Here is a 22,287-nt window from a genome sequence, read left to right as displayed (position 1 = left end):
TAAAGTACGAGCCGAGACCAGGGTGCTTGGCATCTGTTCTGGTGTTGGGTGCCGACCGTGATAATTTTTAAACAATAAAGCCTATGGTCTGTCACTGGTAGATTTTGTTTATTTCTGTTACTCCACATGTGGGAGGAGAAAACATAATGTGTGCCATAAGTGTGTATAAGAAATCTGAAGTATATACTTTTATTGTTCTTTACTTTTTCATTTTCTTTCTTTTTCTCAGTGGCGTTTTGCGTTTGAAGCACTCTGGGATTTCTGTAATAAATTATATTCATACTCTTAAAGGGCAAGTCAACCCCTAAATAAAAATTTCCCTAATAAAAGAAAACAGTTGTCACTTTTTAAACAATGTTGCAAAAGTTTGAGTTAGCAATGACAGGTCTGTTAATAAGGTGCCTTGTCTTACCTTGTATCAACAGTCTGAGCCATCAGGGCAGAGAATATAAAGGGACAAACACTGCTTTCAGTAGTAATGCATTAACAAATAATGCAAAAAATATTTTTGAGTTGACATTCCCTATAACATTTATATTAGTGCATTCTCACACACACACAAACTCTCACACACACTAGGGTCAATTAACCTACATGTACTCTATGTTTTTGGAGTAGAGTAGGAAACCATTGCATGCAGACTGTATTCCAGACTACAATGTTACTCTCAAGCTTCACCCGTCCTCAAGAAAGTATTGCCTGGACCTGTTAGGCTTTTCTTTCCCTCTAAACCTTCAAAACCTCTCCAAAAACCACCAGTGATGATTATTGATGATGCTTTACGTACAGGTAGCATGAAGCACCCATAACATGTAATAATTAAATACAGATAGATTCTTAATTGGGAATCTAACTTATAGAAATACATTTAATAAGATAAAAAACATTTATGAGATAAAATATATTGATAAAATATATATATACAAATGGCATGCAATAGATCCCTTCTATTATCATTGTCCAAGAAATATGAAAGGAGCAGATCCGTTTAAGCATTCTAGTTGTACAAATGACCTTTGCATTTTGCTTGTAAATGCAAAAAAACAGAATTGGGAGTATGTTATCAAGAAAATTTAACTCTGTTTTGCTGAAATGCAGCAAAATTCAGTTCCTCTAGCATTTAGAAAAGATTGAATTGTTTTCTTGAGACAGTATTTAATGTACTGTTGAAATGCAGTTAGGTTTTATGGCAAGACAATACAGAGTTCCAAAAATGTGCAGAAAATGGTACAGTATCACAGCTTTTGTAGCGATAACTTTGGTTTTAAAAAGCCAGCAGACATTTTCAGCATATCACACAGTGAGAAGAAGCAAGCTTTAATAGTCAAATATATCACAGTGCAGCATACTTTGTAGAAACACCAGTCTGACCCACTCTTTTGGAATTATGGGTGGTCAATGTACACAGTGTGAGGGGTAAGGGTAGCTGGTGTCAGGTTTGATGCTTGGAGGAGCTTGATACTGGGATGGGGGAACCCCTGAAGGTGGTAGCCCCGGTGGGCCCCAAAGTCCGCAGTCCATAGGGGCACCACATTTCTGTCCCAAGAATCACATCATCCAGACTGTACTGCACTTGTGGCCATAAATAAGACCTACAGTTTTTCATAAGCTTTTGTTTTGGTAGTACTAGAAGTTAGCATCCAACAAATCATAAGATAAATGGTGAAATAAAAGTACAAAAATTAACTTTGCACACGTGCTCTGCAGAGAAGTAATTTGCATTTAGAAGAATATATACATATTGTTATACACATTTATGTATTTATACTGTATATATGCAAAAATATGGGTTCTGTTTATAAAATAAATAGATGAAATGCACAACTGTAATAAAATATCATATATAATAAATCACTTTCAAGAAGACATGTGAGGTTCAGTTTGTATGCCCAGATTCCAAGGTAACTAGCTGATGGAACATTAATGCACAGGTATCTGTTCTCATATATTTTGCAGGGCCTGCTTAAACGCTGTCACTCTGCAGAAGCCACCTATCTCTTCCAGCAAGATAAATTCTATGATGTGCAATATGATACAGGGGACAAATCTATTCAGTGCAGTCGCCGTGCAGATGCTTTCAAGTTCTGGATGATGTGGAAAGCATTGGGGACCAAAGGACTGGAGGAGAGGATAAACCGTGCTCTTGCACTAACAAGGTAATACGTTTTTCTTCACCGATGATTTATGAAGCAGGTATTCTATAAAAGAGATTCTGACACGTTCCAGTTTTTATAGGGACATATCACTAGATAATCTCTTGCCTTCCTCAGACTGAGTAAACAATATCTCCAGTTGGATCTTTCTTCAGGCCATCTCCTTTTCATCTTCTAGTCTCTCATTCAGACACTCCCTATTTAAAATCACCTGATTTTGTCCAGAAAGTTACATGACATGGGCAGAGACAAATACCTGCCGCTTTTCCCCAAACTGGCCTAAGAATAACCAACTCACTCACCATACATTTTATTTGTTGGAGTCTTTTTGTCCACAGCTTTATTGCACAAAAGATAATTCAACAATAGATAACGCATATATCAATAAACATACAAATATGAACAGTGATGTACCATTAACTTTTTAATCCTCTGCAAGGCCCCTGGCAATGGACCCAATTAGGTGCATGCAGTCGTACATGCCACCAGCCGCTTGTGCCTTCTAGCATGATGGGTAGGCAGGATTGCATGCTACCACCAATACAACATACCCTCCCAGAGACCACTGCTCTTAGAGAGGAACACCACCAACCAAGTTCCATTAACCAACTTGGGACTTGGTAAAAGAACTCCAGCTTAATTAACTCTCCCCATTGCCAGGGACCCGCTGCCCAGCTGTGACAACGGGCTATTCCCTCTAATCACCTCTTGGTAAGTCAGCCCAATACTCACCATTCCACATCAATTTATCCTGTGCCCCACTAACCCAGGCCACAATTGTGACAACTAGCACACAGGGTTAATACAAGAGAGGGAGGATGGGACTCCTTTTTCTCTTCCAAAATGGATGCCCTCCTTAGCAGTTAGTGCTATACATCCTTTTAAAACTCCACCTCCAACTTAGTCACTAACCCATTACTAATCCCCTGCCCGGCAGCTTTGTCCCGCCCCTGTCATGCACCCTTTGCCAGTATGCTCTGTCCTGGGTTTCACTTTCAAAGCCCTTCACTCCTCTGCACCTCACTACATTTCTTCTCTTGTCTCAATATACGTTCCTGGTCGTCTTCTCCGCTCTTCTCAGAGCTACCTTCTCTTCACACCATCTACATCCACTGCCATCTCTCGTCTCAAACCCTTCTATCTTGCTGCTCTGGAATTCCATCCCTGAATTCCCCCGTAAGTAGTGATGAGCGAATTTATTCGCCAGGCGCGAATTCGCAGCGAATTTGCGTGATTCGCCGCCAGCGAATAAATTCGCGAAACACCCGCGAAAATTAGTGGAAAAAATTCGGCGGTGTCAAATTTTTTTTTTTTCTAAAAAATGGGCGCCAAAAACGAGACGCTGGCGCCGTTTCGTGAATTTTTCGCCGTTTCGCGAATTTTTCGGCGAAGCGAAACGGCGCAAATTCCTAGGCCTAGTCCTGTCCCTACTGACTATGCCTTACTTTGTGCACTTTTTCATTTCCATTTTGTACCTGTATGTTAGCCTCCCATCCACTTAGACTGTAAGCTCTACGGGACAGGGACCTCCTTCCCACTATGTCTCTCACCACATAGCACTTAAGCTCTTTGATTCTGTATGTATTAATTATGTGAATTGTCTCCCCCATATATACTTTGATATATATTGTACTTTTATGCACTGGACAGTGCTGCGGCTCCTTAACAGCACTTTACATACATACAACACATAGGGGAACATATATAAAAATGTGTGATACAAGAAAAATATATTTGAGTTTGTGGGGTTTTTTTTTTTTTGAGATGTATCAAAATAATATATATGAAAAATGTCCAAGAATTGCAATTGCAATATTACAGCTACCACATCTAGAGATTCTATAGACATCAGTCTGGGCTGTATCTAAGGTTTTTAAAACAAAATTTTGTTGCCTTAATTGAAATAAATGATTAATATACATTCTCCTTATTCTGCTAAGGAAAAAACTCACCAAAAATTATTTATTTCACCCGCTCCCCGATTTCCCTTTATGAACAGGGTAATTTGAGGCCCTTATCTTCCTTTGAAAAAGCAAATCCCTACCTCCTTGAAGCAGCTCATCATCAGAGGGCGTCTCTGTGGACTGATAATTCATTTTAGCATCTTCTCCTCTGCTCGGCTGTACCAGAAAGTGACAGGAAGTGCTTTAGTGAAACTGGTTTCATTTTGTTGTTTGGTGCCAGAAATAACAAACACCATAGATATTTCTATATTACGGGGTTATTTATTAAAACTCAATTTTTTCTAGTGAATTCCTTTAGTGAAAATTTAAGTGATTTAGATTTATGCCTCCAAGCTGCTAAAAGTCTGAATTTAAAAACACTAAGGGGCAGATTCATCAAAGGTCAAGGTAAAGCTGAAGCCTCAAATTTTTGGTTGAGATTGAAAGGGGAAAAAATTTAATTTTTTAGAGGGAAAAAAAAGCAACTCAACTTCAAGATATATTATGCTCTGAAGCTGCTAAAAATCCAAATTTGAAAATACTCCAGTTAAAAACTGTGGAAGTCATGTAAAAGTCAATGGGGTCCCTTTAACAATTTGAATATGTTTTTTGCCTTCATTAATCTTAATAGAAACTGGCTGTTTGACAATGGATTTTAAAAATCTGAATAATTCTTAGTTTTCATTCAATAATCCAGATTTTTGGGAGTTTTTGGGGTGACAACTCAGAAAAGCCACACAATTCAAATGGTTGCTCAGTTTTGTCACAACTTTTACCACACATACAATTGTTGCTATAAATTTTTTCGTAAATGAAAGAAGGAAAGGTACTGATGCAGTTTATTGCCAATAGATTAGCCACAATAGTGCAAGCTATAACACTATTTATTCTGTAGAATGCTTTACCATACCTGAATAAACAGCTCTAGAATAGGATAGGAACTGCCATATTCACTTGGTGTGACATCATATCCGGCCTGAGTTTTCCTGCTCACTCATAGCTCTGGGCTCAGATTACAGCAGGGAGGGTAGGAGGGTGGGGAGAGGGAGAGAGGAGCAAACTGAGCATGCTCAAGCCCTAGCCCTGGAGGTTTAAGCTGAAAACAGGAAGTCTGATACAGAAGCCCATGTGTACACAATAGAAGAAAAGAAATGTGGTGTTTCTTTTGACAGAGGACTCAGAGCAGCATTACTTTGAGGGTATACTGGTGTATTTACAGTATATAGACCTTTCTGATAAAGCTTACTTAATTCTAGCTTTCCTTCTCCTTTAAGACAGATTGTGGTTGGGAGTTAGGTTGAATTTGCTGCAATAAAAAAAAAGAGTGTTACAAGTTTTAGTAAATATGTCCCTGTGGGGGAAATGTAATAAAAATTTTGCAATGTAATAGTCTTCATTAGGCTTTTATTGCATTGCGAATCTTTATTGTCCATCAAGAATCTTTAGCACCTGCTTGAAAGTGGCATAAATTTTTGTACCAAACGTAACAACTTTTTCATTAAGAAATTTTATTACATACACTGAGCAGTGAAATCTTACTTATGCGTGAGGTGCAACATTTTTCACTTTGTGAAAATTTATAATCATTGCAAATTAATTGCGAACAATTTTTGCATTAGTATCAAATATTACAACACAAAAAACACAATTATTGAAAAAGTTTATAAATTCAATAATGGAATTTGACCTTATTCTGGATCCGATGCATCTCTACTAGATGTGCCTTTTAAGAAAATAAGTATTATTAGATTATTTTTACACTTTGTGCACAATTAATCAGAGCTGGATGCTCAATGGATTGTTAACAAGTGCAGGAAGCTAATATGCATGCATGCACCTCTGTGGATCGCATTTAATTCTGCAATTTTCTTTTTGTGACTAAACCTTCATTTGTTATATGTACAGACGTTAAGATTTTTCCCCTTGGTTTACTAGCATTACATTTTTTTCTTATCTGTGTCATTCCTTTACTATAGCTTCAATAGGCTGTTGCTTCTTTTTTTAAGTATTATTAGTAAGCACATTTAGAGTTGTAAGATTCTATTGCTGGCTAAAGTGCAACATTATTCTTCTTTGTGGTGATGGTATCTTTGATGGTGACACTCTAGTTGCCCCCCTCCATCCTACCTTTGAGCTTTTTAGCTGTTTGCATCACCCTAATAAATGACATTGAGAAATGCATCAAGGCCACTGTGTTATTGTGTCTGCATTTCTGTAAGTACAGTAAATATGATTTTCAGAGACTGCTGACCTTTTAACTTAAGGACACTTCTACTGCCAGAGCCCCTCATTGACTTAGTGGTTTATTTCCCCTGACTCGTTCATAATGTGTTTCAGTTCTATAAATTACATTTTCATGTGCTGGATAAGATTTTATATTTTTGAAAAGTAGTAATATGGTGAGGGCCAGTAACTGCTGCCATGGTTACATTTTTTTTTTTGGTTTTAATAACACGGCAAATGCAGCTCTTTTACATATGCATATATGTCCTTAGATCAGCATTTCATAGAAAATAATGAAAAAATATCTTGCAGATTGTTTGTTTTTTGCTTGCCTCTGCTGTGAATGCCAGTTCATTATTGTAAAGAGTAAGGAAACCTTTTCTAAAAAATCAGTCTCAAATCCTGCATTCCTGTTCTCCGTCTCTTCTCCTTGACACACAAGCAGCAGCACAAGTTCTCAACATTCTGCCCTCAGTCATTGGCTTCTCCTCCAATTAGCTAGTCAGTTGGTGATGCCTCTACTGCACATATAAGATAAGATAGATACGATTCGTTATTTGTCACATGCATAGTTATACAGGTACAACATGCAGTGAGAATGCATCCTGATCCACTTTTTAGACTGTGCAAAAAAAGAGCTGCTGTTGAAGCAAATATCAGTGGGCATGTGCATGCCTATTCATCTACCTGCACTTTTGGGTTCATTCCAGAATCTGTTGTGTTCCTGCAGGAGTAGGACAGGAGGCGGAGTCTGCAAATACTCTTCACACTGCAGTGGTGCCTGATGTGACTTGTTTAAGGGGAAAATTACCAGAAGTCCCCTATGAGCCAGACAGGAGTAAGCTGAGACACTGGCAAATGAAATCAGAGGCTAGAAACTCTATAACAAAATTCTGCTATGCCTGGCAGAATCAATAACTATACATCGCCTTAAAGTGGATGAAATTCTATTTCAACCAGTGTAGAAGACCCAAACCACAGCCTTGTGTCAATAATGTTCATATACTGGTAGGTTGCCTCCAGCTTGACTCCTGCTTAAAGGAGAATTGAACCCTAAACTTAAAAAAAACCTACTCCCCTACCCTACATAGACTCCCCTCCCTCCTTCCCGAAACCTTAGTGTTACCCCAGGCAAATGCCCCTAATGTTTTACTTACCCCTCGGTGTAGATGCAGGCATCGGAGTTCACGGGCGCCATCTTCAGCTGCTTCGGTAGACTTCAGTGCCTCTAAATCCTTTATTTTTTAAAAGGTATATTATAATTTACAGCTGTAATACATTTTATAGTCCCTGCTTGAACTTTACCCTTTTGTACCTGCCTTGTAATCGTCTTTTACCCGCTATAGGAAAGTGGCTGATGTCCATAGTATCCAAATGGTAATGTCTCCACTACAGAAATGTGTAAAATCCAGCACAAATTTTCAGTATCACTATTATAAGTAAAATAGTAGGAAAGTCCTTGAAGGATCAACAGTCATTTGCGGTTATACAGATAATAAAATAATACCGTGAAATATATTGGTGTTATCGGTAATGCCAGTTTGCTTTTGTTTCACAGATATCTAGCAGGCGAAATTAAGAAACGAGATGGGTTTGAACTTCTCTGGGAGGTAGGTAATTGGAATGGCAATTGTGATTCAGAATGTTGAGGTCAGGCGAATCTCAGCTGGGTTAACATAATCATGGAAGATTCATTTTCCTTATTTTATTTTCAATTATGTTTATCTGCACCAATGGAATGATCCAGTGCATATCCAGTATTCAGTAATGCCATTAAGTTTTTTTCCCACACATTAGTGGTATGTTTGATATATTTGATATTATAGAAATCACTATACTTATTAGCCTTTTTTTTAAATATATTGACATTTCCTTAAGTGAAAATGTTTAAAATGTCATAAAAGTTGTATTTAATAACCAGGTATGATAATATGAGAACAAATTTGGATTAGCAGTGATCTCTAATATCTCCCTGGATACAATAGCGGTATCATACTTGACTGAAATTGATTTCTATATGGTTTCACTTTACAAATATCTATAATTCATACTATCCTTGGGACATGGAGACAAAGATAAAAGGAGAACTGACTTGAAATGAGGTTCACTACCATCAAAGGCATTTACCAGTACTCCATTAATTGACTGTGTGTAAAATTAAATGGAATCATATACATACAAATGTAAAAAAGACATGGACAAGATTGTTATCACACACAAGTATTTGAAGTTCATGTTTAATAACAGCCGTAGAAGAAAATTACACATTTGCATAATTTCTGAGTGTCATTTGATTCACAAATATAAAGTATGCATTAAAATGAGTTTAATGAGGCTGCTAACTAACTAGGCTTCAGTACAAGTAGCATGTAGAAGCGTGCAGAATTCCTTAATGCACAATATATATTGGACCCGCTCCCAGGACCTCATGTATGGCAGATTGGCAGTACCTGGGACAGAACTGTATGAGGCACAGCCAATGCAGCAGCCCAATACCACAGTTTGAATGATATAAATTTTTGCTTTTGACCTTTATCTCTAGAGAAACATTTCATGATAAAAAGACTGAAACATGTTTTGCCTGCATTTTGCAAAACACTTCCAGGGGTTATAACATGGTAAAAATATTTTCCCTTTTCACCTTGTTCTGCGGGTTCTTTTACGTCAAAGGAGAACCTAATATTCGGCAGCAAATCATTTAACATTTTGTCACAACAAACAGTTTAGCTGTAAAAAAAAACCAAAGGTTTCACCAAATGAATCAGTTTGTTTTACTCAGATTGGTATCTAAGATGAGTGCAACAGTGATGCCGGACTACTATTGCCTGTTAACATAATGCCTGCTTTTAGCAGGAGATTAAAAATGTAAAATGTGTTCTCAGATTATAACATTTCTTATAGTAAGGTTGAAAACAAATATGTAAAGGCAAGGAGGATTGCAAAACACTGCAAGCATCAGCATAATAGTGGAACTGAAACACAGTAGCACTGTTATCATCGCTCACACTTTTGCCTTTGGCCTAAATACATTTATAATTTATTTAAAGAAAGAGCAAGGTCTCTGCATTAAATGAAATCCTAAAATGTATATTTTTCAAATAGAGAATGCTGTAAACTGAATTAAAGAACTGTACACTTTCCCGGGTCTTTGAATTTATTTTTAAATATTTCATACCTCTAGGCAACTTGGCTGATGCTGTGCTCTTAGGAAAAACTGTCTGCCCTTCTAACTTGTCATTGCTTTCCCTTCAAAACAAATTGGAAAAGTCTATGGCAGGCACTGGTCAGGGACAAAAAGCATGAATGACATGCAAAATATATCCTTCTCAATTCGGGTTTTGACTGCCAGGTTTTTTGAAGGGCTGTCCGGGTCAAAACTGCCTGCCCGGTTTTCCAAATCAGGCAGGATTCCCTATGACTGAAGCGGCGATTAGGCAATTGTGATTGCCACGTCATACCTGCCGCATCATGACCCCGCCCCATTACGCCACAGCCATGCCCTATGCCTGGAGTTAGACCAAAAGGTGGCAACCCTATTCTAAATGGTCCTTAGTGACTGGCAGGCCAAGCCAGTCTGATGCCCTAGGCAACCTGAATGTAACTTTGTCTCCACCCACCCCCCACCCCCACCTGTGGGCACAACTGAGGAGAAGGGGGCAAAGTGAGTGGGCAGTGAAAGGGTGTCAGATGGATACTGCACAGGACATGGGGTAGGCCACCCCCCATTGCATCCTAGACACTTGCCTCTTCTGCCTATACCTTGGCCCTGCTTAGTGATGTCATCAGTAAAAATAGTGATACCATGTAACTTATTGAAGTGTACATGTCCTCTACTACTAGGATATGTATAAAAGCACTTGGAGTACCCCTAACAGCCACAGCATGTCAAGGATTGTGGTTAAGAAGTAGCTGCTGGAGGCCCCTTGCAGTAATCATTACAACCACCTTGTTCTATAGCTATACAAAGTTGCAATATTAGTTTATCCCTCAGTATTTGTATATCCAGTAAATATTCAGTGAGAAAAATATAAAATTACATCTTTTACATTAAAATATCTTGACATAAAATTTCTCTTTCTTACTTAAACAGCCAGAATATGCAAATACCTGTTTTTGGTACATTCCACCATCCTTCAGGAACATGGAAAAGGGACCAGACTACTGGCAGAATTTTAGCAAAGTAAGTGCAGTTTATTTTCTGAAACAATTTCATATTGAAATATTGAAACGCAACCTTTTTGCTATGAACTTAAAACCTTCAGCTGTTTTTGTGACTCGTTTGGTTTCAGGCTCCCTCGTGTGGTAGTAATGATACATGCATGCAAACAGAAAAAGAAATCTAAAACACCTTTAAACAAATGAGTCACATGTTCTAATTTTAAATGGAATAGCCCATAATACTTTATTCTGCTCATATGAACTGTAAGGGGGATAGGAAAAAAATGACCATGTGTCTGTATGTCCTACCTGTGTGTGTTTGCATGTATGTTAGAAACCAGTAGGGTAGGAACAGATATGAATGATGATAAAATCTGTAAAGCATTCTGTACTATGTTTGTGTTATAAAATCTTAGGATAGTAAACATTTTAATTCAAAATCTATTAATATTATTTTCTTTTAAAGGATAACTAAATCATAAAAATGAATATGGCTAAAAAATCCATATTTTAAATACTGAGCGTATTGCACCAGCCTAAAGTTTCAGCTTCTCAATAGCAGCAATGATCCAGGACTTCAAACACGTCACAGGGAGTCACCATCTCGGAAAGTGTCTGTGATGCTCAGTGGGCTCTGAGCAGCTGCTGAGAAGCTAAGCTTAGGGGTCATCACAAATTTACATAGAGAAAATTAGATGATGCTAAAGGGCTGATTATTAAATTCTGATGATAGATGCACTGGTTTCTGTGCTGCCATGTAGTAATAATCTGTATTAATTACTAATCAGTCTTATATTGTGCCATTTATATTTTATGTGTACTGTATATCGTGAGTCGGTCCCTAAGATCTTGCATTGTAATGAGAAACTCATAATCAGGTAACAGGGTTCTAGGCAGATTTGTCACACAGCAGCTATCTGTGGATGTACTGTACCTTGTGCTCTGCAGGGCTTACCTATAAACTTCAGCTAATCTGCAGTGCTTCACACCACACAGTAACAACAGCAGAGTGTATATACTGTAACATATTGCAGAGGAGAAATTAAGTTCTACAACAGAATATTATAATTTTTCATTAACAGAACACTAACGGAGCTCTTACCGCTCCAAAAGATCTTAAAGGATATATATAGGATAAATAAAATAAAACTAATTTTGTAAGCAATTATAAGTAATATATGGTGTTGCTTTTACATGGTGCTAAAAATGAATAATATCTTTAAAAATAGCCCCATTATTGGAGCTCCCTATAGATGTTCTCTGGTCCCTGTCTGTTTCAAATGAGGGGTGGGTGTGTCCTAATGGTCCCTGCACAGTAGGAGGGGGAAAGACAATCACAGCCCTGCAGTCACACAAGCACAGTCAGGCTTCAGTTCCCTATAAAGTCCTGGTAGCTGCTGATTGGTTCCTTTCCTACAGTGCAGTGAGCTGAGAGCCACCCTGCACAGCCTGGGAATTCAGGGAGCAGGGAGTGGAAGAGGAGGGAGGGATTATTAGTGTTTTTGCAGAAATATTCAATAAATCAGCCTGAAACACTACTTGTTTAAGCACAATTCTTCTATATTTTAATTAGTATAACACACTGGTACATTCTTATTTTTTACAAAAAATGTCTCCTTTAATGCACTGGGGAGGGACCAGCCCATTTGGCTGTATTCACAAAGGGAGTTAGGGAGGGTCTATTGCAGAGATATAGCCTCGTAAATGTTCTTCACTGATTTAATGAAGTTTAGCTTCTGTCAGAAATTACTTGTAACCTGTTTTGGTCCTAATAAACAGTGGAATTGGAAATGTTGGTACAGCCCAAAGTTTTTCTTTCCTATTATTCTTTAAACCTTTGGCAAACCTGAAATATTTGGTGAAGATTCATATGCAGAAATTCACTGAGTTCCATTAACATCTTATTACTGGTAAAATGTATTTATCTTTGTTTTTCAGAAAGTTACAATTGGGTTTGTTGCTTTCATTGAGATTTCATCTCCTTATACTGCTTATACTACATATACTTCCTTTGCAGCCAGAATCGGTGGCCCTGTGTAATGCTTTGTAACAGAAAACAAGCTATAGAATATACTAGTCTCAAGATTAAAAACTCAGACCCCAATACTTTTTTCTAGCATGTCAAATTGCATGTCAAACAAAGACAACACTGGAAACAAGGCTGAAGGGCTTGTTTACTACTATGGGTACAAAGCAAGTTCTGAAGCAATAAAGAGCAACATTTCACCCCATACTCTACAAATTTGTTCTGCATCCATTGAATCCCTGGCTAGTGGCACAGGGCACACAACCCACCTGCAGCCAGTATTCACAGGTGAAAGAAATCCTTCTTCCCTAAACAGGCATTATGTATAAGGCCCCAAAGGCACCCAGGTACCCCGTGGAGCATATCCTTTAAACCTCCTGAATTATGCCCAAGGAAAGGGGAGGAACACATATGGCCTACAATACTGTATATGCTGCTCCTTCTGTATGCTTTAATAGCACAGGCAGAAACAGGGCTACTCTTTGCACTTCATTCTGAGGGGAGATAGATAGGTGCATATTGTGGGTAAAAACATATTGCTCTGAACCTGTTTTGTTTGCATGTTGTGCTTTGCCACAGTATGATTAATAAGCACTCGAGTTTATTTTAAACGTACAATGACAAGACAAAAAGGAATGGTACCACAAGTAGCTGATGCCATGAGGTGATGCATTGGCAGTTGGGGCAGCAGAATGTGTTCAGGGGTGTAGGCACCAGGGATATCAGTTCTGAAAGCTCAATTAAATTGGCAAAATGTAGAAATGTAGTTAAGGTCAGTGCACCACCCATTATTAGGCAGAAGCAAGGTTAACTGGGTGTATTGTTGGTAGAAAAATAAACACCAAATAAAAATCTAAAAACCAAACCTTAGTTCATTTAAAGCTCTACTTAATGAAACCACACCACTATGTGGCATCATTTGTCACAGACATGCTGCAAAAGATCAATATACTTACATTTACATTTACAGAATAATCATGTTTTACTTGAAAAGTGCAGCGCTTTCTTCCTCCTAAACTCAAACTAGCAATCTAGCTGTATCTCTACCTGTACATTATGTCAATCTGGTGTCCCACTGTTGATAGTAATGTGATCAAAACACCTTTAATTGCAGAAACCGCTAATTACAGTATTTTTTATACAATAATTTGTCTGGTACACCATTGGCAGCACATTTTCCTTACAGTGTAATGAGAAGCAGGCTGACAAATACATTGAAAGGCACAAGAACACAAGGAAACAAATGTCTAGTGTGCAGACCCCTAACTGCAAAGTTTAAAACAAACATATATTTAAATTACCAAATGTGCAGGTAATTGGACAGAACATTGCACCGAAGCAATACATGGGGAGGTGCTTTTATGGTGATTGTATTGTTGTAGCAACATTCTTCCAGGAACCTTATAACCCCTATTTTTGGATATAGATAAATGTTTTGAATGGCTTATATCATAAAAATCACTTATTACCCTTGATTGTTACAGTATTGCCATGTTATTGTAGATAAAAGGTTCTACAACAATCAGTTAAAAAAAGTATGCATTTTGGCTAGAAGGGGGCACAAATTCAAGGGATAAAAGTACATCTCTGATATTTTCTAACACTGAATAGGCATTGTAATTAGGACTCTTTTTTCACAAATGTATTTTGAACAGAAAAACCCATAAAGACTGAAAAATCAGCCAGGAGAAAGGCCTTTTATAATATAAAAACAGAATTTCAAGGTTGGATTTTTTTTTTGTTTAAGCTGGAGCTAGAAACCCATATTCATCTTAAAAAATGATTATTTTTAAGGATTTTGTTTTCCCACTAAAGCTAACACAACCAAAATACAAAACACACATTGGGCTACCTTATTCAATCAATGCCCAAAGTGCCTTGAGATTTGTCTGGCTAAGGCTAAGAGGTATTAGTGAAAGTTTTTTTAGCATGCCTGTAAAACATTAGTGGAAAAATGTATTTATGGCCCACTACTGTCTTTCTTGACTTGTGTGCAAGCACCTGCTTTCAACATGCTTACATTTACTCCATTTATTGAATTGGGCAATTTTGTCTGTATTCAGAAGTACATTATAATTTGTGCATGTAGGTTACCTTTTCTAAATAATGAAATACAAAAGGCTTTATTGATGCATTTGATACACACTGTGACAATTACACAACTTTCATTTTCATTTCAAAATGGTGTGTTTAAAAACAAAACACTTTGCTTAAACTCAATTAATTTGTATGGAATAAACAGGCTTTTTTTTACAATATAATTTGAAAGGGCAAGGTGAGAAATTAGACAATTAAACAATGCTGCATTATTTTTTTAGAACTACAGCAAGTGAGCTACTAATCTGTTTCCACGCTGGTAAATTGGCTTCAAGTAAGTTGCATCACCGTGGGTGCAAATTGTGTCATTTCCAGCATTGTGGTTTCCATGGCACTGGAACAGTGTAAAAGTGCAAATACTTAAGTGCAAGTGAATTGCCTGTGTAGGTACAAGATTAAAAGTTAGCCCTTGTCTTGCTTGCAAACATGCTCGTTGCACGTCTGTGTAGTTGCCTCTGGCCAACTGTAAGCAAGTGCACATATTGATGCTGGTGAACTGGAGCTACCACCCTACATGTGGAAGTATATCCAAGGTGAGTCAATAGCCACCATAGATTTGTGCCAACAAAATACCATTTTAATACTATACAGCAGAAGTGATGCACCATGTATAGGATCTGCAGAAATGCAAATTTGGACTCAAAATATATTTGCTGCTTGATGAAGCTGTGCTGGAGTAGCAAGGAAAATTGTCAAAAAAATAGCACTTTGGCCCCAAAACTCTCTTTAAAGCACATGGAATACACATGTGAACCGAAAACTCTATTGTCATTGACAGCACCATTAGCGAATTTCTTTAAAACGCCTTTATTGTATCATGTACAGGTTTGTATTGTATCATGGGCTCTGACCCAAACACTCAGCAATGTTTCAGACCGCCATCGGTCTTTGTTTGGGTCAGAGCCCATGTTCCAATAAAGGCGTTTTAAAGAAATTTGCTAATGGTGCTGTTTTCAGTAAACAAGTTGGAGGTGGAAACTGTGGGACTTGCACCAGATTGAAGCAAAATGGAAGGTACAAGTGCTGACTAAATAACCTGTTGATACACATGTGAACCCACATCTGGCACAGCCCATATCATAGGTCATTGGTCAATTGAATTTATGAACTTCAAGATTAGGGATGTAGCGAACGTCGGAAAAAAAGTTCGCGAACATATTCGCGAACTTGCGCAAAAACGCGAGCGGTTCGCGAACGGTTCGCGAACCCCATAGACTTCAAATGGGAAGGCGAACTTTAACATCTAAAAAAAAAATTTCTGGCCAGAAAAATGATTTTAAAGTTGTTTAAAGGGTGCAACGACCTGGACAGTGGCATGCCAGAGGGGGATCAAGGGCAAAAATGTATCTGAAAAATCTGCCTGTGTGTGCTTGGAAGAGATAGTGTAGGGGGAGAGCTGTTAGTGATTTCAGGGACAGATGATAGTAAGTTTGCTGGCTAGTAATCTGCTTGATACTGCTCTGTATTGGAGGGACAGAAGTCTGCAGGGATTTGAGGGACATTTTAGCTTAGGTAGCTTTGCTGGCTAGTAATCTACTGTTCTCTTTAAACAACTGCCATACGTTGACCTTGTAGGCATTGTTTGCCCAGTTTTTTTGGACGCAGCCACTGAAGCACAGTTGCCAGAAAAATATGCCATATAAATGCTGAAAATAGTCATTTTTCGCCATACGTTGACCTTGTAGACATTGTTTGCCCAGTTTTTTTGGTTGCAGCCACTGAAGCACAGTTGCCAGAAAAAATATGCCATATAAATGCTGAAAATAGTAATTTTTTGCCATACGTTGACCTTGTAGGCATTGTTTGCCCAGTTTTTTTGGTCGCAGCCACTGAAGCACAGTTGCCAGAAAAAATATGCCATATAAATGCTGAAAATAGTCATTTTTTGCCATATACGTTGAGTCAACGTATGGCAAAAAATGACTATTTTCAGCATTTATATGGCATATTTTTTCTGGCCTCTGTGCTTCAGTGGCTGCGGCCAAAAAAACTGGGCAAACAATGCCTACAAGGTCAACGTCGTTGACCTTGTAGGCATTGTTTGCCCAGTTTTTTTGGCCGCAGCCACTGAAGCACAGAGGCCAGAAAAAATATGCCATATAAATGCTGAAAATAGTGATTTTTTGCCATACGTTGACTCAACGTATATGGCAAAAAATGACTATTTTCAGCATTTATATGGCATATTTTTTCTGGCCTCTGTGCTTCAGTGGCTGCGGCCAAAAAAACTGGGCAAACAATGCCTACAAGGTCAACGTCGTTGACCTTGTAGGCATTGTTTGCCCAGTTTTTTTGGCCGCAGCCACTGAAGCACAGAGGCCAGAAAAAATATGCCATATAAATGCTGAAAATAGTCATTTTTTTGGTCGCAGCCACTGAAGCACAGTTGCCAGAAAAATTATGCCATATAAATGCTGAAAATATGCATTTTTTTGGTTGCAGCCACTGAAGCACAGAGGCCAGAAAAATTATGCCATATAAATGCTGAAAATATGCATTTTTTTGGTTGCAGCCACTGAAGCACAGAGGCCAGAAAAATTATGCCATATAAATGCTGAAAATATAAATTTTTTTGGTTGCAGCCACTGAAGCACAGAGGCCAGAAAAATTATGCCATATAAATGCTGAAAATATGCATTTTTTTGGTTGCAGCCACTGAAGCACAGAGGCCAGAAAAATTATGCCATATAAATGCAGAAAATATGCATTTTTTTGGACGCAGCCACTGAAGCACAGTTGCCAGAAAAAATATGCCATATAAATGCTGAAAATAGTCATTTTTTGCCATACGTTGACCTTGTAGACATTGTTTGCCCAGTTTTTTTGGTTGCAGCCACTGAAGCACAGAGGCCAGAAAAAATTAAACCAGTAGGGTTTGCACCCTAGTTTGTAACGGTGGCGGAGGGAGGAGGAGGACGCTAAAGGACAGCTGTGTGTGGAGTCATGAGGCTTGAAGAGAAGGACAGCTGCATAGAAGTCAGAACAAGTCTTCCGGCGTGCAGTAACCCTCCGAGATCCACCCCTCATTCATTTTAATAAAGGTCAGGTAATCGACACTTTTGTGACCTAGGCGAGTTCTCTTCTCAGTTACAATCCCTCCTGCTGCACTGAAGGTCCTTTCTGAGAGCACACTTGAGGCTGGGCAAGACAAGAGGTTCATGGCAAATTGTGACAGCTCTGGCCACAGATCAAGCCTGCGCACCCAGTAGTCCAGGGGTTCATCGCTCCTCAGAGTGTCGATATCTGCAGTTAATGCCAGGTAGTCCGCTACCTGCCGGTCGAGGCGTTCTTTGAGGGTGGATCCAGAAGGGTTGTGGCGCTGCCTTGGACAGAAAAACATTTGCATGTCTGACGTTACAGACTGGCCAAAGGGCTTTGTCCTTGCAGGTGTGCTCGTGGCAGGATTACTGGCACCTCTGCCCCTGGAATGTTGATGAGTTCCTGAAGTGACATCACCCTTAAAAGCATTGTACAACATGTTTTGCAGGCTGGTTTGTAAATGCCGCATCTTTTCGGACTTGTGGTATGTTGGTAACATTTCTGACACTTTATGCTTGTACCGAGGGTCTAGTAGCGTTGCGACCCAGTACAGGTCCTTCTCCTTAAGCCTCTTGATACGGGGGTCCTTCAACAGGCATGACAGCATGAAAGACCCCATTCTCACAAGGTTGGATGCAGAGCTATCCATCTCCGCTTCCTCATTATCAAGGACTGCATCATCCACGGTCTCCTCCCCCCAGCCACGTACAAGACCAGGGGTCCCCAAAAGGTCACCACTAGCCCCCTGGGAAGCCTGCTCCTGTTGGTCCTCCTCCTCCTCCTCCACAAAGCCACCTTCCTCCTCTGACTCCACTTCTGGCACCTCTCCCTGCGTTGCAGCAGGTGCCTGGGTTCGTTCTGGTGATTCCGACCAGAAATCGTGCGCTTCCAGCTCCTCGTCACGCTGGTCTACAGCCTCATCTGTCACTCGTCGCACGGCACGCTCCAGGAATAAAGCGAAGGGTATTAGGTCGCTGATGGTGCCTTCGGTGCGACTGACCATATTTGTCACCTCTTCAAAAGGTCGCATGAGCCTGCAGGCATCGCGCATAAGCACCCAGTAACGGGGGAAAAAAATCCCCAGCTGTGCAGATCCAGTCCTACCACCCAGTTCAAAAAGGTACTCGTTGACGGCCCTTTGTTGTTGCAGCAGACGTTCCAACATAAGGAGCGTTGAATTCCAGCGAGTCTGGCTGTCAGAAATCAAACGCCTGACTGGCATGTTGTAGCGCTGCTGAATGTCAGCAAGGCGTGCCATGGCTGTGTAGGAACGTCTGAAATGGGCCGACACCTTTCTGGACTGGGTGAGAACGTCCTGGAATCCTGGGTACTTGGAGACAAAACGTTGGACTATTAAATTTAACACATGTGCCATGCAGGGCACATGTGTTAAATTGCCTAGTCTCAACGCTGCCAACAGATTGCTTCCATTGTCACACACCACTTTTCCGATCTGCAGTTGGTGTGGGGTCAGCCACCGATCGGCCTGTGACTGCAGAGATGACAGGAGTACAGATCCGGTATGGTTTTTGCTTTCCAGGCACGTCATCCCCAAGACAGCGTGACAACGGCGTACCTGGCACGTCGAATAGCCTAGGGGGAGCTGGGGGTGCACAGGTGTGGAGGAGGAGAAGGAGGACCCAGCAGCAGAGTAAGAAGAAGAAGAAGACGAGGTAGAGAGCGATGGAGGAGTAGAGGTGGTGGCAGAACCGCGTGCAATCCGTGGCGGTGACACCAACTCCACTGTTGTTGTTGAGCTACCCATTCCCTGCTTCCCAGCCATTACCAAGTTCACCCAGTGGGCAGTGTAGGTGACATACCTGCCCTGACCATGCTTGGAGGACCATGCGTCAGTAGTCATATGGACCTTTGGCCCAACACTAAGTGACAGAGATGCGGTAACTTGGCTCTGCACATGTTGGTACAGGTGTGGTATTCCCTTTTTAGAAAAAAAATTGCGGCTGGGTACCTTCCACTGCGGTGTCCCAATTGCTACAAATTTGCGGAAGGCCTCAGAGTCCACCAGCTGGTATGGTAAAAGCTGGCGGGCTAAGAGTGCAGACAAGCCAGCTGTCAGACGCCGGGCAAGGGGGTGACAGTCAGACATTGGCTTCTTACGCTCAAACATGGCCTTCACAGAAACTTGGCTGGTGGCAGATGACTGGGAATGGGAACAGGTGGTCAAGGTGGAAGGCGGAGTGGAGGGTGGTTCAGACGGGTCAAGGAGAGCAGAGGTAGAGCAGTAAGATGCTGGACCAGAAGGAGTGTGGCTTTTAGTTTGCCTGTTGCCTTTGAGGTGTTGCTCCCAAAGTGCTTTGTGCTTGCCGCTCATGTGCCTTCGCATAGAAGTTGTACCTATGTGGCTGTTGGGCTTACCAAGGCTCAGTTTCTGACTGCACTCATTGCAAATTACAATGCTTTTGTCAGAGGCACACACATTAAAAAAATCCCACACTGCTGACTTTTTGGAAGTGTGCGATCTGGCGGTAACAGTAGAAGTTGGCGGCATTGGCGGCAATGGCGGGTGCGTTGGCCGGCTGAACACAGGTGCCGATACATGTTGTTGCCCTACTGATCCCTGCGGGCTGTCCTCCCTGCTTCTTCTAAGTCTTATTCTCCTACTGCCTCTCTGACTCTCCGTCTCTCCATCTGAACTACCCTCCTCTTGCTCTCTTCTACTAGGCACCCACAAAACATCAATCTCCTCATCATCATTCTCCTCAGATGCATCAATTTCTTCTGACACATCACAGAAGGAAGCAGCAGCGGGGACCTCCTCCTCATCACTCATTATGTCCATCTCTGTCGTGTTCTCTGCCAGAATTAAATCTGGTGTAAGGTCCTCATCTCCTTCATCTTCTTCTGGCAATAATGGTTGCGCATTACTCAGTTCAAGAAACTCATGGGAAAATAACTCCTCTGACCCCAGTGAAGAAGGGGCACCGGTGGTGGAGGAAGTGTTACGTGGGGTGGCCATAGCAGTGGAGGATGAGGAGGATGTTGTGGTAAAGTTAGAAACGGTAGAGGATGGGGTGTGCTGTGTAAGCCAGTCAACTACCTCTTCAGCATTTTGGGAGTTCAGGGTCATTGGCTTTTTAAAACTGGGCAATTTGCTAGGGCCACAGGATTGCATAGCAGCACGGCCCCTAGCACGGCCTCTGCGTGGCGGCCTGCCTTTGCCTGGCATTATTTTTTAAAAAACAACAACAACAACAAAAACTCAGTTGGTTTTTCTGGAAACGATAATACACACAGCTAGATGGCGGGTTGAAGAAAACAGTGTGCAAATAATGCCTACAAGGTCAACGTATACACTACTACAGCGGTGGATACGGATTACGTAAAATATATTATGGCTGCTTGAAAAAAGTCACTCCGGTGTTTTTTCTGGAGACGGTAATATTATGGATATTTAGACAGAATGTGAACAAGGTCACACAGCTAGATGGCAGGTTGAAGAAAACAGTGTGCAAATAATGCCTACAAGGTCAACGTATACACTACTACAGCGGTGGATACGGATTACGTAAAATATATTATGGCTGCTTGAAAAAAGTCACTCTGGTGTTTTTTCTGGAGACGGTAATATTATGGATATTTAGACAGAATGTGAACAAGGTCACACAGCTAGATGGCGGGTTGAAGAAAACAGTGTGCAAATAATGCCTACAAGGTCAACGTATACACTACTACAGCGGTGGATACGGATTACGTAAAATATATTATGGCTGCTTGAAAAAAGTCACTCCGGTGTTTTTTCTGGAGACGGTAATATTATGGATATTTAGACAGAATGTGAACAAGGTCACACAGCTAGATGGCGGGTTGAAGAAAACACTGTGCAAATAATGCCTACAAGGTCAACGTATACACTACTACAGCGGTGGATACGGATTACGTAAAATATATTATGGCTGCTTGAAAAAAGTCACTCCGGTGTTTTTCTGGAGACGGTAATATTATGGATATTTAGACAGAATGTGAACAAGGTCACACAGCTAGATGGCGGGTTGAAGAAAACACTGTGCAAATAATGCCTACAAGGTCAACGTATACACTACTACAGCGGTGGATACGGATTACGTAAAATGTATTATGGCTGCTTGAAAAAAGTCACTCCGGTGTTTTTTCTGGAGACGGTAATATTATGGATATTTAGACAGAATGTGAACAAGGTCACACAGCTAGATGGCGGGTTGAAGAAAACACTGTGCAAATAATGCCTACAAGGTCAACGTATACACTACTACAGCGGTGGATACGGATTACGTAAAATATATTATGGCTGCTTGAAAAAAGTCACTCCGGTGTTTTTTCTGGAGACGGTAATATTATGGATATTTAGACAGAATGTGAACAAGGTCACACAGCTAGATGGCGGGTTGAAGAAAACACTGTGCAAATAATGCCTACAGGGCAAATAATGCCTAAAAGGTCAACTTATACACTACTACAGCGGTAGTAAAATAAAAAAAAGTAAAATAAAAAAAAAATGAATATTAAAAAAAAAAAATTAAAGTTGGTGCTGCTGAACTACTAGGAGCAGCAGATTAGCACACCAGTCCCACTCCCCAACACTGCTAGACTAATAGCACTGGGCTCTTATAGTAGTAGTAGTAGTAGTAGTAAAACAACAAAAAAATAAATA

The 22,287-nt window shown here is 40.2% G+C and overlaps 1 protein-coding gene across 1 annotated transcript in view; it reads left to right on the top strand.

Moving 5' to 3' along the window:
* The window catches only part of gadl1.S (glutamate decarboxylase like 1 S homeolog), a 140,338-nt gene that overhangs the window by 95,515 nt on the left and 22,536 nt on the right, over positions 1-22,287 (top strand). Inside the window, exons 12-14 of the mRNA XM_018269298.2 lie at positions 1,957-2,156; positions 7,878-7,929; positions 10,410-10,499. Of these exons, the coding sequence (XP_018124787.2) occupies positions 1,957-2,156; positions 7,878-7,929; positions 10,410-10,499 (342 nt within the window). The remainder of the gene's footprint in view (positions 1-1,956; positions 2,157-7,877; positions 7,930-10,409; positions 10,500-22,287) is intronic.

Source organism: Xenopus laevis, chromosome 6S, assembly GCF_017654675.1.
Source record: "Xenopus laevis strain J_2021 chromosome 6S, Xenopus_laevis_v10.1, whole genome shotgun sequence".
Classification (NCBI taxonomy): domain Eukaryota; kingdom Metazoa; phylum Chordata; class Amphibia; order Anura; family Pipidae; genus Xenopus; species Xenopus laevis.
This window is presented reverse-complemented; position numbering and strand designations above follow the sequence as displayed.